We start from the raw sequence: 17320 nt of genomic DNA on the forward strand, positions 1-17320 counted from the left end.
TATGTTAAAAATGTAAATTTATTTTTTTTTTAATTTTTCTTCTCTTCTATGCCAGTGCTACATTTGGCTGCTCTGTGTGTATAACTGCCAGTGTTGTCCCACTATTAGATAATGGGGTGTAGTATATTTTTGTCAGATTTTTGCCTGTGTAATTAATGTTCAGGAATCACACCTGTGATTTCATAATGTCTAGCATGCTACCATCTGTTTAAAATGGATTAAAACAAAGGAAAGTAAAAAGTATTGCTAATGTTAGGAACAATAATGAATTTTAAAAAGGTGATAAGGGCAGAAGGCTGCCTCAGAACTATTCAGCGTCAGCAAATGGCTGAGCATCCAACAAAAGGTCTGTGGGAGTTAGTTGTGATAAAGTAAAGGAATTCTGCACATGCTCAGACATTCTCTTCATGTACCATATGTTACATAGATGAACACCAGTCAGCTAACAAATGTGTATATCTATTACTCTAGGCAACAGCTTTTGATAATTCTGACTGCTTCTTTCATAATGCTGCAGTTCTGTAAAATGCTTCCTGATCATTTGGCAACATGCATCTGTTTTATCTGAAATTATTTTTGTACCCACAAGTAATATGTATTGATTTATCCAGGAAATAGTAATTGAGAAAACTGCAATCCTGTGCTCATGTGTTTGGAATTAAGCTCCACTAAATACAGTGAGAGGATGCCCAGTGTAGTGTAGTGGACACAGTGAGAGACTAGGACTCTGGAGAACAGGGTCTGAATTCCCGCATGGCCGTGGAAACTCACTAGGAGAGTGGAACAAGTAAAACCACTCCTTAAATATCTCACTTATCTCAAAAAGCCCTACTAGGGTTGATGTAAATCGGTTCTGACTTGACAATAAAGAACACACACAAATACTGTACAGTGAGTACATCTTCAGAATAAACATATGTTTAATATTTATTTTCTTGAAGAGTTTTTGCTCTGCTCTTTAGCAAACAGTCATGGTAATGGTGGTAATGATAATAGTAATGGTAATACAATCCAACAGCTCTACAGGTTCAGAGACATGATATAAAAAGAAAAAAAGATTAAGAGAGAAAGAGAGAAAGAGAAAACTCAGATTCAGGCGCTAGTTCTTATGGATGTTCTTATAGGTCAGCATTGGCGAACCTATGGCACACGTGCCACAGCTGGCACGCAGAGCTCTAAGTTGCCGGATTGCTACTCCCCCCCCCCCCGCGGCCAAACCTGAGAAGACAGCTGCAGCCACGGTGCTGCCGCCCCGACAGGGCCAGGATCTGGAGCAGCTAGCACTGGTGGCAATTCCCGAGTGGGGTCCTGAGGCACCTCCGTGCCCAGGATTCTCCTTTCTGCCACCACTTCTGCTTCCGCTGCTGCCCACTGTTTTTTTTTCTTTCCTTCCCCAGTTTTGCACTCGGGCCCAAAAACTTTTGCCATCACTGTTATAGGTCAACTGTCTGACATGGAAGGGATAAAGCAAGCTCCCTTCACGGTTGTTCTTTCACGGGTGGTTGGATGGGGCCAGCTTAGTTTCTTCCTTGCCATGCTGTTCTTCCGAGAGATGGAGGGTTCAGTTGTCTCCTAATTGTTAGTTGTGCCCTGAGTATGCTGTCTGTGAGCTCTGTAGTGCCAACTGTATGCTAGATTTTTGAGAGGAGAGGAATGAAGCTGTCTGAGGCTAATTTTTCTGTCATCCCCTTGCATTGGACTAGGCTGCAAGATGAGGTCAGGATCATTGTAGCACTGGAGAATACTGCACATGTCTTCTCTCAGTAATTTTAGGGAGCCTCTCTCACAGTAAATGAAGTATGTTCTCTCATAACCTTGATATTTTTAAGCATACTTTATTATTTGTTGGGAGATGCATTTTTAAAAGGGGGCATTGCTCAATAATCTCTTGTAGATTAGATGCTAATTAATAATTACTGCTTAAGCACTCCAGGATTTGTGTGGAAAGTGTGTTTTCCCTTGCAAATTTATCTGAGAATTGAGACTGCTTAAAAGTCTGCTCTTCTAATGTGTTCTTGGAGGACTCTGAATGCTTGTAAAACGCCTAGAGCTAGTTTGTGAAGGCAGACATTACCTGAAATGGTGTGTTATTATAGTGAAAAATTAAGTATGCAGTGTCTGAAGACATCCTGCAGTATTCTTTTCAATGAATGTACTACCCTGTTTCTCCAAAAATAAGACAAGGTCTTATATTAATTTTTGTTCCCAAAAACGCATGAGGGCTTATTTTCAGATGATTTTGTTGTTGTTGTACAACAATCTGTGTCTATTCAAATACAGTCATGCCATCTTATTCTGGTTGTTGCACAATGGTGGAAGGCGGGGGTTTCACTTAACTGGTGCTTATTTTTGGAGTGGGGCTTATCTTATGAGCATCCTGAAAAATCATACTAGGGCTTATTTTCACGTTAGGTCTTATTTTAGGGGAAATCAGGGTAGATGTGTGAAGTATAGTTCTAGTGTAGTTGGCTTAATGATATAGGTGCTGTTTGAAGAGCAAATAGAGGGAAATGGAAAAGAAGACTTGGAAATGATGCCACTAAGGTGTTTGTGTAACCTTTTCAGGGCGAGCTTTACAGAAAGAATGTTTGTTCCCTTCTTTAAAGGCTTACGAGAACACTAATGATTTTGCTTCAGTGGCTGGGGCTGAGGTTGTTTGGGGGGGTGGGCAGGAGAGAAGAGTTTGATGTCCTCAGGATATTAATATGTGCTGCCTTCAGCTGGAGGAAATGAGCCATCACTTGAGTAAGCAGCAGCTTTACAGTGCTCCTCACTAGGGATTCCCAGATGTCCTGAGATCTCTAGAAGTCAGAAATGGCAGACCAGGATTGTTGAGAGCAGAGGGCTCTCATTGGTATTCATGTCTGGTATCTCTGCTCAGTCTGCCCAGAGCAAGTCTGTTTAATGTTGATCAGCTGTCTATCTGATAAACTGAATTGATACGGGCATTTTCCTCTAAGGGCTTCCCTGACAATGACAGCAGGAACATGAGGATGTCTTGTTAGTTTTCTCTCTTTCTCCCTCTCACCCCCTCTCTCCACTTCCCCCCTTTAGAATATATTTACCCTTCTTTAGACCAGAGGTTATGAGGGTATGCAGTTAATGACACTTACTAGAATTAATATTGCACTTCTGAAGAAAAGAGAAAAAGTGTACATATTAATTTCTTTTTAAAACACCATATTATGATTTAAGGCCCCTAGTAAATATATGCAAAGTATTGATGGCAGCAGTTGTGCAGGATAGGCTCCAAATGGAATGCTGACAATAGCACTGAATTTTAGGTTTGTATGGCTAAGTAATCCACGACCCTCCCTTTCCTGTTGCATGTTTTGGCATTTATCTCTAGAAGACTTGCAGATTATATACTTGTTTTGCAACTAACTGAATAGTTTATGATTTTTTGCTTTAAAGCCAACGCACTCTGGCTGAGATTACAGAGTTGATCTACACAGCTTTCCTGGTACACCGTGGGATTGTGAATATTGGTGAACTGACATCCTCTGATGACTCATTGAAGGACATGCAATTTGGAAATAAAATGGCTGTTCTAAGCGGTGATTTTCTTCTAGCAAATGCCTGCACAAACCTTGCTCAGTTGCAAAATACTAAGGTAATATTACTACTTTTGCTTTAAAAGGAAGTATAAGCTTTGCTTGTGTTTTATTTCAGGAGATTTCTCTCCTGCTGTCTTTTATTAGTTAATTTTGTTAGAAATTCATGCCCCTTGAGGCATTAGATGTCATCTAACGCTGTGCATGCGGCCCAGTTGTCTGAAATGTTACCAGATATGAAATGTCAACTATGTCAAATGAATTGAGTATGTAAAATGTGTGCAAAAATTAATTCTCTGTTATCATATATACTCCTGAAGAAGTCACTAGCAAATGTCCACTATGAAAGGAAACAATGAATTAGGGTAAACTGATAATTGTTCAGTAAAATTCAACAATATATTCTCAAAGGCTTTCACAGCTGGGATCTGATGGTTGTTGTGGGTTTTTCGGGCTCTTTGGCCATTTTCTGAAGGTTGTTCTTTTTCCTGACTGGCGAAAAACCCACAACAACCATCAAATTCAACAATACTTCCCTTTTAAATATTAGTATTAATGCTTCATACAAGTTTGCCGTTTGTGTTATTAAGTTTCTCCTTTTGCTTAGGAAACTTCAGGTTGTGACATATAGTACTTTCCCCTCTAGCTTTTGCTAATCCAGGCCTGGGTGCTTTTCATATAGGGATATATGTGTGGCTTGACTGTTTGATCATTGATAGTAGCCAGCAACAATTCTTCTGAGGAAAAAAAGCACTTTCTATGACAACAGAGAGCATATATTGGCTGCAAACACATCCTATCAACACCAGGGAGCACATTTGTGTGTGTGTGTGTGTGTGTGTTGTAGAGTTTTTTGGTCTCATAATACTCCAGGAATTCCCAAGGCAGAATGGTCATAGACACACCCCTACATTTCACTCACCTGGAACAAGCCCTATTATGCTTCCTCAAGTCTACTTCCTGTACAAATAGAAAGCACCCCAGTGTTTTCTGGGAGGTCTAGGACTTCGTTCTTCAGGGATGCCCTATATAAAGCCTAATGGGCATCAAGACTACACCTCCCAGGAAATACTGGGGCAGGGTTTTTTTTAATGGGAAGTACGCCCAAGACAGCCTGGAAGATAGACTTTGTTCCAGGTAAGTAAAATATATTTTTGTGGAGGTGTCTGTGGATAGCAACGATCAGAATTCTACTTGGGGAATTCTTAGAGAACTCTAGGAGCTGGACCTTAAAAAAGGGCACACCCTAGTCCCATGCATACTTATATGAATTGTGTGGCCAGACCCTTTATAAAATGTTTATTTAAAATCAAAGGAGAGTAGGCATAAATAATTCCCTGTTGTGTTCAGTGATCTCCTTCTTTGTTCTTGTCAGAAGTAGTACAACAATGCTTTTGGAGTGGAAGGATCAAACAACAAGGTGCCGTTATTGCCCAGGGGATGCCCAAATGTGTCCTCAGTCCTTACACTATTTGGGAGGCGCTCCTTTCTTGTCCCCTGAAGAAGTGATTGAAAAGTTGTTACAGTACTCTGCTTTTGAGAATTTAGGCCTTGTAATTATTCAAGGCTTGCAACAAATTCAATCTACAATACTGTACTTTGAAACACAGAAGCCTAAAGGAAATGTTTGATTTCTTAAGCAATTAAGCTACATGTCTGAAAGTTCTGCCAAAACTTGTTAACACTTTCCCACATTTTTGACACCTGAATACTTTAAAACCTCCTATATGCAATAATGGAATAGAACCAATTTTTAATCAACTCATTCTCTTTTGCATCTTAAAAGCTGGAACAGTTGGAATATAAGCTGTAAAAATTCTTGACAGATACAGTGACTTGATTTGATATTATTCTGAGAAGTATGAGGGTTGGGGTTGTTTTACATTTTGAGTGTACATTTTTTTAAAAATGTATAAAAATCCATAAAGCAACATTCTATTTCTTCATTGTAAAATGAGGTTACAGCTAATGTAACTTCATGTAACTTTATGATACTTCATTGAATTTCATGATTATGTTTCTTGAATAAGTCCATAAAGCCTCTGCTGACTGTAATCCTAGTAATATACCCCACTGAATTCTATGAAGCTTATTTCTGAGTGCAAAAATGCAAGATTGCACTGTAAAAATCCAAATAGTTCAATGGCTAAAATCCTGTTGCTCAGCTCCATGTGCACAGCGGGAGTGCTGGCGGCAGTGGCAGCAGCTGCAGCAATAGCAATTCCCTACTGATTAAAGGCTTCTTGTAGTGATTTTACAGTGCATGTGACTCATGTTACTCATACAATGCAACAAAGTTAAAGACACCTTGAATCACCAAAGGAAGCCTTTATTTATTTAGAAGCAGGCTGATTCTGCTGCTGCTGCTCCGCATGGAGCTACAAAACAGGATTTCAGTAAATAAGTACTTTGCCTGATAGACAAGTCAGTGCCAGACACTTCTGGTGGAAGATTGAAGTGTCTTGAATCACAGATGGTTGTGAGTCCAAAATCACACAGTACTTGAAATTTCTGGTTTTTTTTTTTTTTTTTTTTTTTTTTTTTTTTTTTTTTTTTTTTTTTGGTACTCTGCTTGCTTTTTTCAGTTTGATTTGTGTTCCCTGGATGCTTCTTGTTAAAGAGTGGATGGAGCCATCTCCTCTCCAGTTAAGAGTCCTTGGTTTCAGCAGGTAGCCAGGAGAACAGACACAGAACAGTAGTCACTGGCTCTGCAATTGTATCATGCTTACATAGAAATTAGCTGTTTTGTTATTTTGAACTTCATTTACCTCTTAAGTGAGTCCCATTGAGTTCTAACCCTTCTTGTGTAGCGAATTGCTACAACATATTATTAATTAGATTGTGTGGACTGCTTTGTTGAATTCCAAAAACTTGCAGCTGACTGCCTTCCATGAAGTAGTTACTATCCTTTCGAATCTACAAGACCTCTGGCCATTTGTACAGTACTTTAACAAGAGCTTAAAATAATGTGCGTAAAATATAGTTAGCAGTTCAAGCCGTGAAAGACGACAATGATTGAGAAAGCATATACTTGCACAGCAATTAAAATTGTTGTATGTAGTGTAACTTATATCCAAAATTTCTAGCTTTATTTTTGCACCATTAGCTCCACACCAGTTCTATCATAATGTTACTCCAATTGTCTTGAGCTTTTGTATCATGTTTTTACCCCTGTGTTTCTATCAAGGCTGACAATTAGATGTGAAAATTTGTGCTTATAATGAAATGCAGAACTATTTTATAATTGCCAAGGGTAAAATTAGCAAAGTCAGTTATTTTCCCCTCAGGCTTTTCCCTGTAGATATTAAAGACTGCAAGATAATTGCCTTAGGTAACACTTTGATTTTTAAATAACATTAAATATAGGAATTGCTGCTAATCTTGTCACAATTTACCTCTTTTCAGTAATGCTATATAACTATGCCACTGTCAGCAGGCTGAACCTATATTGAAATGTTAGTTATGGCACTGCAAGTTGTTTGAAATCCTTACATGGAAAACCATTTTGTCCATATTAAAATACTATTGTTTTAGCTGTTTTAATTACTGCTAGTGTGAACATGCCACTTTGCATAAAAATCAGTGTACCTCATTTTTTTAAAAAACGGCTATGTCATAAAGACATGTTTTCTAAATTTAAGAAAAACTACTTTTTTCTTGGATCTTTTTCTTCCTCTTGTGTGTGCAGTGTGTATCAGGTGAAATAATATTTCATTGTGCAGCTAGGGCAATTTAAGTTCCCATTTCACAACAAAGGATGCAGCTGATTCAGTTTGCAGCTGAAAAGAACTGCATTAAATCCTTTGCCTTAGCATCTCTCCCACTTAAATCGTGTTTTCACAACATTTTGTTGACAAATTAAATTTGCTCAGTCTAGAAATCAGACACTGCATGGATAGATAAGCAGATTCCAAGTGGAATCACATGCCCGGGAAAAGAACCTGAACCTTTCATTCACTTTGTGCTCTGTGGACAATTTTGGTGCAACAAGAACATAGGAATTTGTCTTTCACTGAGCCACTAGCAGTGGCTGTCTGGGGCTTCAGGTAGAAGCCTTTTCCAGCCATACTGGGAGAGACTAACCTCTAAACCTTCTGCATGCCAAATGTTGCTCTACCACTAAATCCTGGTTCAGCACAGTGTCTGAACTATAGTCCTGCAAACATTTTGCTACGTCAGGCCAATCCTTGAGACAGGAGTCTTTTCAAATCTGACAACATTCAAGGGGGATTGAATGAGGAGGACACTGAGAGGAATAGAAGTTTTTTCTATTCAGATTGGCCTGAATTTAGAAGAAAACAGGAGCCATTGTCAGTCTTTGATATGAAAGCATAGAGTTCTTAGTTGCACTTCAGTGAAAGAGGCATATAGTGTATGATGGAACACTAGTGTATAGTTTGAAACACTGTGTTTTGTATTTGTGTCTGTTAGTTGACATTACATCATAAGACAATATTGTTTCCTTGATTATTAGTTGTTTATAAATAACCAGTGACACAGAGGTATGACATAGCGGATGAATTTGCGTATGGTAGCTTCATATATTCCTAAAGGCATAAATATGTTGCTTACTAAATATGTTATTCATTTACATAAATATCACTGATTTATGCAGGCAGACTTTCCATACAGAATCTAATAAACTATTTGATTCATTAAACAAATGGGGTATATGGAGCTGGTTTGGGTTCAATGGATCATTTTCAAAAAGAAAGCAGTTCAAATCATACTCTCGTAAGGATATTCTTTCTTTTTGTCTGAGGCTATTACAGAGTCAGGTATATTTTTCAATGTGTGGAACATATAACCAAAAAGGAAGCTGGCAAAAAGTGTCCACACTGAAGTTTAAGAATAAGTTAATTTGACTGTGAAACTGAATAGGAGAGCTATAAGATTTTTTAAAGTATATTTGACATCTCATTGTATTAGATTTCTGCCACTGGCTTAAGAATTGGCTGGGTGACAGTGATTGAAAGTAAAGAAAATCAAACTCAAAACATTTGTGTAATTTTTCTTTTCACAAACATATGTACAACCCAAGAAGTGGGTTTGTTCTGTGAAAAGGACTTTGAAGAATGCAAGCCTAGGCATTTGGGTTGTCTGGTGTCTGGATTATTCTTATTAGAAAAGAAAGAAAAGGAAGGATTATTTATCTTTTCTTATCCTTGCTGCTTGGATTCACTGTCACTTTGGTAGTCGTTAACATGGTAGAACCTGCTCCAGGGAGAAAAATATAATGAACTTGAAGTTTTGATAATGTTGAAACACTGGCTACCTCTATAGCGCATTCTGAAAGGTGGCATATAAATGATTCTGGTAACATTTTATTTACTGCTCTCTTTTTCAATAGCTGAAGTTGGCTATCACTGCAGCATAACTCTTCCTATCTCTTGCTGTGCAGATTAGTTATTCTCTGTTAAGGCCCAGTCAGTCTCTGATGTTACACATCCAAGGAATCTGTCTTTTTCCACTTCTATGTTTACCCTTGATCCTCCCTTCAGCAATTTTTTGCAGTATATAACACAGACCCCCAAATAGATAGAGCTGAAGATGGGATACCATAAGCCAGTGTAAACAAATAGCCAGGTTCATCTCTTGGAATGTATGACAGAATAAAAAGATTTAATGCTCATGGCCCTGATCATCCTCTTATCTCTCTTGCCAAAAGGAAAGCTGTGGCAGAGCTGATCCCTGATGAGAATGAACAAATCTGTCTGTTTTGCTTTCTCCTCATGTTCACATTTTCTAAATCCTGAAGTAAAATTCTCAGCTATCTGTAGTACTTAACATACAGGTTTTAGGGAAAGAGCTCTCTACTGTCTGGGCTGGGAATTTAAAAACAATAAAACTAAAAACATATATTATAGGTCCAAGATGGCGAAGTAGGAGGAATTAAGATATGGCAGGAGGGAAAACCTGCCGAAATAGCCAGGATTTAAGTTTATTCCTGAAAACACCCAGAGAGAGAGCCAGGCGGACCTCCACTGGCAAGTTGTTCCAAAGGCAAGGGGCCACTGCCAAGAAGTCCCCATTCCTCGTCCTTTCCTTCTGGACCTCCCTCGGCGTTAGGCCCCTCAGCCGCCCGGCCTGGCTGGAATGAGTGAGTCTGGCAGAACTGGGTGGGAGAAGGTGCTCTGCCAGATATTGAGGTCCTAAACCGTTTAGGGCTTTATATGTAATTGTAAGAACTTTGAAATCAATACAAAAACGAATGGGCAACCAGTGCAAGGTGGCCAGCTTGAGGGAAATATGTTGGTACCTTTTCACCCCTGTTAAGAAGTCTGCCTGCCACATTTTGTACCATCTGAAATTTCTGTGTCAGTCTCAAAAGCAGTTCCACGTAGAGCACGTTACAGTAGTCTAATCTTGAGACTACAAGCGCATGGACCAAAGTGGTGAGTGTCTCCACATCAAGATAGGGACTCAGCTGGGCAATCTGCCAAAGGTGGAAATGTGAGGAATGGACCACTGATAACACCTGGGTCTCCATGGTGAGCACTGGGTCCAGATGTACACCAAAACTGCGAACCTCACTTTTGGTAGTAAGAGTCCCCCTCCCTAAGGAAAGGGAGTTTCCCAGACATCAGTGGTCTGGGACACCCACTCTAAGGATCTCCGTCTTGCCCAGATTCAGCCTCAGTCCATTCACCTGCATCCATTGCTGAACAGCCCCCAGGCAGCGCTCAAGGGACGAAACAACATCCACTGTTGTTGGAAAAAAGTACTTGTAGAGCTGAATATCATCAGCATACTGATGACACGAAGCCCCATATCCCCTGATGACCCCCCCCAGCGGCCTCATATAGATGTAAAACAGTATTGGAGAAATAATTGAGCCCTGCGGAACCCCACAATTGAGGCTCCATGGGGCCGAGAAACTCTCTCCAATCTGTACTCTCTGGAGACGGTCCTCCAAGAAGGAACAGAGCCAGGCCACCAATTCCCAACTCAGAGAGCCTCCCCAGGAGAATACTGTGGTCAGCGGTATCAAAGGCAGCTGAGATATTGAGGAGGGCCAGCGAAGACATTTTGCCCCTGTCAGTCTCAGTAGGTCATCAAACAGTGCGACCAATGCTGTTTCCGTGCCATGGAATGGATGCAGGGCATTGGTTTCATCCAAAAGGGCCTGGAGCTGATTGGCCACCACCCTCTCAACTACCTTGCTGAGGAAAGAAACATTGGCGACGGGCCTATAATGACCAATATCGTCCGCTGCCAAGCTCGGTTTCTTCCTAATGGGCCTAATGAGTGTCTCCTCAATCCATTAATTATTGCCATAGCCCAGTAGTCCCCAACCTTGGGCCTCCAGATGTTTTTGGACTTCAACTCCCAGACATCCTGGCCAGCAGAGGTGGTGGTGAAGGCTTCTGGGAGTTGTAGTCCAAGAACATCTGGAGGCCCAAGGTTCGAGACCACTGCCATAGCCCATTCAGATGTTATAGGCTTGGCTGCTTTGATTAGCCAGGCCGGTCAAGGGTGGTGGCCTGTCCACCATGTCAAACATTCTGTCCACCTGTCCACAGGCTGAAAGTGGTTAAGTCTCATCAGGCAAGACGGAGCGCTGGACGGCTCAGCTCAATCCACTGTTTTCAAATAGGGGGTAAGATCCCGGTGGATGGCCTCCACTTTTGATTTTTAAAAGGCTGCAAATTGGTCAGGTGAGGTGCTAGTGGGAGGCCAATCACTATGACCAACTCCGGATAGATCGCGAACTATACAGAAAAGTTCCGCCTGCTGGTTGGAGGCTTCGCGTATCCAGACAGCAAAGTAAGATTGGCTAGCAGCCTTAGATTGGTAGAGGTTAGTCGTGATCCTTACAGCTATTTGATTATTTTCCATCAGTTTCCACCTCCATATGTGCTCTAGCCTTCTCCTATTTCGCTTCATTGATTGCAGCTCTGGATTAAACCAGGGCGAAGGGCGATCTCTGCACCGGAGAGGGCGTTTAGGAGCAATGGTGTCAACAGCTGTGGTGGCAGCGGCCAGCCAGCTATCAACCTTGACAGAAGCGCCAGTCAAATTGGCCAGAATCCCTCTCATGATGTCCTGGAATCCTGTAGTATTGGTGGTATTGTTCCTCTTAGAATTTTTTTAAAGGCTAGACCTTATAGACACAATGTAATTTTCCAGCCTTCTGACCAACTTATCTTTTTTCCCTTCTAGATGTTTATTGTTCATCTTGATTTTGTTCAATTAGAGATCCCCCAATTTGTGCTAGTGAACCCCTTTTGCCTGTTTTCTCTTGGTATCTTCAAAGTTCCCTTGATATCTTCAAACATGAAATCCAAATAAAATAACTGTAAACTGGTTTAGAAAGCATCTGACCCATAAGATCACAGGCATCTCTCAGTGTAAATGTTTCTTTTCACCTAGCAGTTTCAATATAATATAGATATTATTCTGCTTTAAGACCCTACATTTCCCTGAAATGTGGATGGAATTTTCCTCCTTTGAAATTGGGAATCTATTCTTTTTTCAGTGAGAAAAGCATTATGAATGATAGCTGTTGGTAATGCAGATTACCAGATGTGGTGAGCATATCACTGTTTGAAAATGAAGGCATCATTTGCATGTAAGCTAGTATTTTTTTTCAGAAAAGTAAATCTTTTTCAGTCTAAACTAAGGGGCAAGTGACCTAAGTGATTGCCTGGAGCACCTATCATGGGCAGCTGCTCAACTTTCTACTCAGCAGCTAGGAAACAAAAAATAATTCATGGGAAAGTTTATAGTATCAGTGTCAATTCACCAAACCATGTGTATGAGAGTGATGGTAATCAGATCTGTGTGTACAAATTTATTGGTCTGGATGGCAGCAATAAATCATATGTGCTAATCAATGGCTGTGTAGTGGGTTTCAAATAAGAATTTTAAAATAAGTTATACAGAAGATGAACACATGGAGCAGTTCCAAAATGTGTTTCTTCTCTAGGCTACTGTTCTGATTTAGGGCTGACTTAGTTTCTAAAATTTCTAGGAAGCTGTTATTCTGGTTATGTGTCATCAGTTACCTTATAGCAACCCTAGCACGATTTCTGAGGTAAGTGAGATGTTCAAGGAGTGATTTACCATTGCCATCCCTGCAGTGACTTTCCATGGCTGATCAGGGACTTGAACCCATGTCTTCTGGGTCCTAGTCCAACACTGTATTCACTATCCCACACTGACTCTCATAGGAAGTCAGCTCAGAATACATTCTCTAGCACTGCACTGTTTTCCCATCACTAGTGGAAGGTCTTATGCCAAGATCTTTCCTAGCCCTGGCATCTACAGTTTTTGATAACATATATGCAACCTGGTGAAATGTAGCTTTTGACTTTTAGTTAGAAATGCAAGCAGTCTTGAAAGATGAATTGTAATTTACATTGCTAGTATGAAATCAAGACCATTTCAAAGAAAAGGAAACCTCTGCTGCATTATTTTCCTCAATTTCTTATTTCTTTCATATCAGATAGTGAAATTTGAAAGCCACAGTCACTTTTTGGTACAAGGAGAATCCATTAGTTACTCTGGTACATTGACAGAGGTACTTTGACAGCACCGTCCTGTGCTCCTGCCCCACTGTGGCATTACAGAATGGTGAGGCACTGGGATGTTTCTGGGGTTATATAATAGCACTGTTTCCAGTGTTGAATACTAAACTAAGAAAAAGTTCAGCTAGCAGCAAATCTCAGCTATAAGAGATCACTGTGAATTAACTATTTTCCTATACTGTATGTTATATAGTTTCCTATATATTACAGTGGTGCCTCGTATAACGAGTGCCCCGTTTAACGACAAATCCGCATACCGATGCGGATTTTGCGATCGGAAAAGCGATCGCATACCGATGTTTCCTAGGGGAAAAATCGCTTTGCGATGTTTTCCCCATAGGCACCATTTTCCCCCAGCTGAGCGGCGGGAGCCTCCCAAGGAGCGCTCCCGCAGCTCAGCTGGGGGAAAATGCCTGCGGTGGCCTCGGAAGGACCCTTCTGAAGGGTCCTTCAGAGGCCACCGCCGGGATTCCCCTTCCCCGCAGTCGGCTTCCCCAGCCATGGTCGGACTGTCAGGAGTCCGACCATGCCTGGGGTAGTTGGCCGCGGGTGGGGTCCAAGCCGCGGGGGGTGGTGGTGGTGGAAGGCATGGCCGGGCTCTTCGGCAACTGCCGGGGCTCGGATCCAAGCCTCGGCGGCTGCCGAAGAGCCCATCCATGCCTCCGATCCTCTCCTCACGGCTTGGATCCCAGCCGTGGGGGAAGGGTGGAAGGCATGGCCGGGCTCTTCGGCAACTGCCGAGGCTCGGATCCAAGCCTCGGCGGCTGCCGAAGACCCCATCCATGCCTCCGATCCTCTCCCCACGGCTTGGATCCCAGCCGTGGGGGGAGGATCGGAAGCATAGCTGGACTTCAGCCAGCTAAGAGGCCAGCGATCGGGCAGGAGGAGGTGGGAAGTTTCCCCCAACCCCTCCCGAGCGAACGCCGGGTTTTCAGCCGGCTAAGAGGCCGGCGATCGGGCAGGAGGTGGTGGGGGAATCTTCCCACCTCCTCCTGCCCGATCGCCGGCCTCTTAGCCGGCTGAAGTCCAGCTATGCTTCCGATCCTCTCCCCATGGATTGGATCCAAGCCGCGGGGGGGGGGGGGGTTGGAAGGCATGGCCGGGCTCTTCGGCAACTGCCGAGGCTCGGATCCAAGCCTCGGCAGTTGCCCATGGCAGGGCTAGCCCCCGCAGGTCCGATCCAAGCCGTGGGGGGAAGGTGGGGAGATCAGATGCCTGTCAGGCATCCTGGGTTCGGATCCCACCCGCCGCCGGTTACTCAGCCTTGGGTAACCGGTGGCGGGTGGGATCCGAGCCCGGGATGCCTGATAGGCATCCGGATCCCCCCGCTCTCCCACCCTCCCCCCGCAGCTTGGATCGGACCCGCGGGGGCTAGCCCTGCCATGGCTGCACTCCCAAGAGTCCAGCCATGGCAGGGCTAGCCCCCGCGGGTCCGATCCAAGCCGCGGGGGGAAGGTGGGGAGATCGGATGCCTGTCAGGCATCCTGGGCTCGGCAGCGCGGGGCGGCGGGGACAGGGTGGAGTGGTCTCCCCACCCACCCTGTCCCCTTCGCTGGCAGCCAGCCCCGCCGCTTTCCCCAGCCTGGATCAGGCTCCTGGGAGTCCGATCTCGGCTAGGGAAGGCAGCGCGGGGCGGCGGGGACAGGGTGGAGGGGTCTCCCCACCCGCCCTGTCCCCTTCGGTGGCAGCCACCCCCGCCGCTTTCCCAGCCTGGATCGGGCTCCTGGGAGTCCGATCTCGGCTAGGGAAGGCAGCGCGGGGAGGGTGGAGGGGTCTCCCCACCGACCCTGTCCCCTTCCACCCTGTCCCCTTCGCTGGCAGCCACCCCCGCCGCTTTCCCCAGCCTGGATCGGGCTCCTGGGAGTCCGATCTCGGCTAGGGAAGGCGGCGGGGACAGGGTGGAGGGGTCTCCCCACCCACCCTGTCCCCTTCGCTGGCAGCCACCCCCGCCGCTTTCTCCAGCCTGGATCGGGCTCCTGGGAGTCCGATCTCGGCTAGGGAAGGCAGCGCGGGGCGGCGGGGACAGGGTGGAGGGGTCCCCAAGGCTTCCAGGCTTTTGCCTGGAAGCCTTCAGGATCCCCCACCCACCCTGTCCCTGCCAGTTTTTAGTCCATTGGAACGCATTAACCGGGTTTTAATGCGTTTCAATGGGCTTTTTTATTTCGCTTTACAATGTTTCCGTATAGCGACGTTAATCCTGGAACGGATTAACGTCGCTATACGGGGCACCACTGTATATATTTTGCACTCCACATTGCAAGCTGAAATACATGTACCTGGGCAAAAAGATGATATAATAAATGGGCATTCATAAAACTGAATTTCTCATGTCAATCCTTTGCTAAAGTGAGATGAGCACATTCCAGGTAAATCAGTAACAACTCATATTTTTCCTTGAAGGATTTATAGAACACCAGTTAAAGTAGTGTAGCACTATGGATTAAAAGTGTATATATGTGTGTATGTGTAAAAATCCCCTTCAATCTACCCTTAAATACAAGTATATTTCCCAACAATTCAGCACATAAACAGAAGCCAAGTCTTCCCAGGGGAGCATTCTGCCTTCTGCTTCATGTTTTTTAATAGTTTTTTCTTACTCAGAAAAAAGAAATAAATTTGTATGTGATTGCTTTGTCTGATGCAGCAAACACTTGAGCGGCCGGCCAGTTAACTGTTTTGAGAAGCAACTAATAGGAAAGATTAAGGTGTCTTTGATCACTTTCTATGTAAAGTGACAGTGGGACCTGTAATGTAGTTTCCTGCATTATGGAGTAAAAACCTTTCAAACTTTTCTGGAGTCAGATTTTAAGGAAGGATTGAAGTGCAGTAAATTCTTCTTATACTTTAGTTTTGCACAAAGTTATTCTGGTGGAGTAATCCTGCCAGATCTTGTCACTGAAGTCCCCATTTTGAAATGCCCTTTCTGTTAGTCCAATCGGTATTGATGTATCATGTTTTAGGAAGCTACCATAAGAGAATGAGCCATTGTTTGATCTAATTCAGTGTTGTCTACATTGACTGGCCATAGTTCTATCTTGCTATAGACAGAAGTTTTTCCCAGCCCTGTCTTGAAATGCTAATAATAGATCCTGGAATCTTTTTCATATAAAGTATATGTTATATTGCAGCGCATGTATGGTGCATCTAAAAAATTAATAATTCTGCACTTTTATTCAGTGCTAAATAACAGTTGTCTGAACAATATGTATAGCTGTCAGTTAGGCCTGTATAATTTACAGGCCAGCAAGATGACAGTAACCTCTTCATGGAAATGAACACAAAACATTTGGAATGACTGAAAGATTTTACTCCAGAGCTGACTTCAAGCAAGACCTGTTTTTCATATTCCAAGCAAATACTGATTAAGGAATTTCCTGTAGCAACATACAATTTATTTTCTGTTGATAGTTGTCATTTAAAACATTTATGGCTCGCCCTATATCACAGGACTCAGGGTTGGTTCCAGAAATGTATAAAACAATTTAAAATGAAACAATTTAAAACACAAAAATAAAACTTTCAAACATTAAAACTACATAGGCAACAATCCTCAGCTTGAATGCTCTAAAAATATGTTTGGACATGGAGCCAAAATTATGCTAATATCAGTACTAATTGAGCCTCCAAGAGTTGGGCAGTCCACAGTTGGGGTGTGTGCTAAAGCAGAAAAAGCCCTGACCCATGCTTCTGCATAATGAGCTGTTCTTGATGGTGAGACATAGAGGGGGGCCTCCCTAGCAGATCTTGGCAACCTGGCAGGTTATATAGGGGGAGGCACTCATTCAGATATCCAGGTTCCAAACCATTTAGGACTTCGTAAGTCATCATCAACACCTTGATACAGAGGCATATTGGCAGTCAGTGAAAATCCTTCAAAGCTGGAGTCATCTGGGTTATGAAATATGATGTTATTAGCAGTCTGGCTGCTGCATATGGCACTTGATGCAGCATCCGTATCATCTTCAAGGGCAGCCCCACATAGAGTAAATTGCATTAGTCTAATCAGAAAGTGACCAGGGCATGGACTACTGTGACCAGCATATTCCTGTCCAGGAATCGTCATAGCTTGCAGACCAGTCAAAGCTAGCCACAGGCAGTCCAAGCCACTGAATTCATATAAACCTCCAATGACAAAGACTATGCACCTGCTCCTTGAGTATAAGAGTATAAGAGTCCATCCAGAATAGCTCCCTTATCCAGCTTCCAGAGCTAGGGACCACCAAACTACAGTTGCCA

General features: G+C 43.0%; 1 protein-coding gene across 1 annotated transcript in view; it reads left to right on the top strand.

Annotated features, from left to right (window-relative positions):
* PDSS2 (decaprenyl diphosphate synthase subunit 2) overlaps positions 1–17320 on the top strand; it is a 106119-nt gene that overhangs the window by 43374 nt on the left and 45425 nt on the right. The window contains exon 3 of the mRNA XM_020800294.3: positions 3415–3613. Within this exon, the coding sequence (XP_020655953.3) occupies positions 3415–3613 (199 nt within the window). The remainder of the gene's footprint in view (positions 1–3414; positions 3614–17320) is intronic.

The sequence above is a fragment of the Pogona vitticeps genome, chromosome 1 (assembly GCF_051106095.1).
Source record: "Pogona vitticeps strain Pit_001003342236 chromosome 1, PviZW2.1, whole genome shotgun sequence".
NCBI lineage: Eukaryota > Metazoa > Chordata > Lepidosauria > Squamata > Agamidae > Pogona > Pogona vitticeps.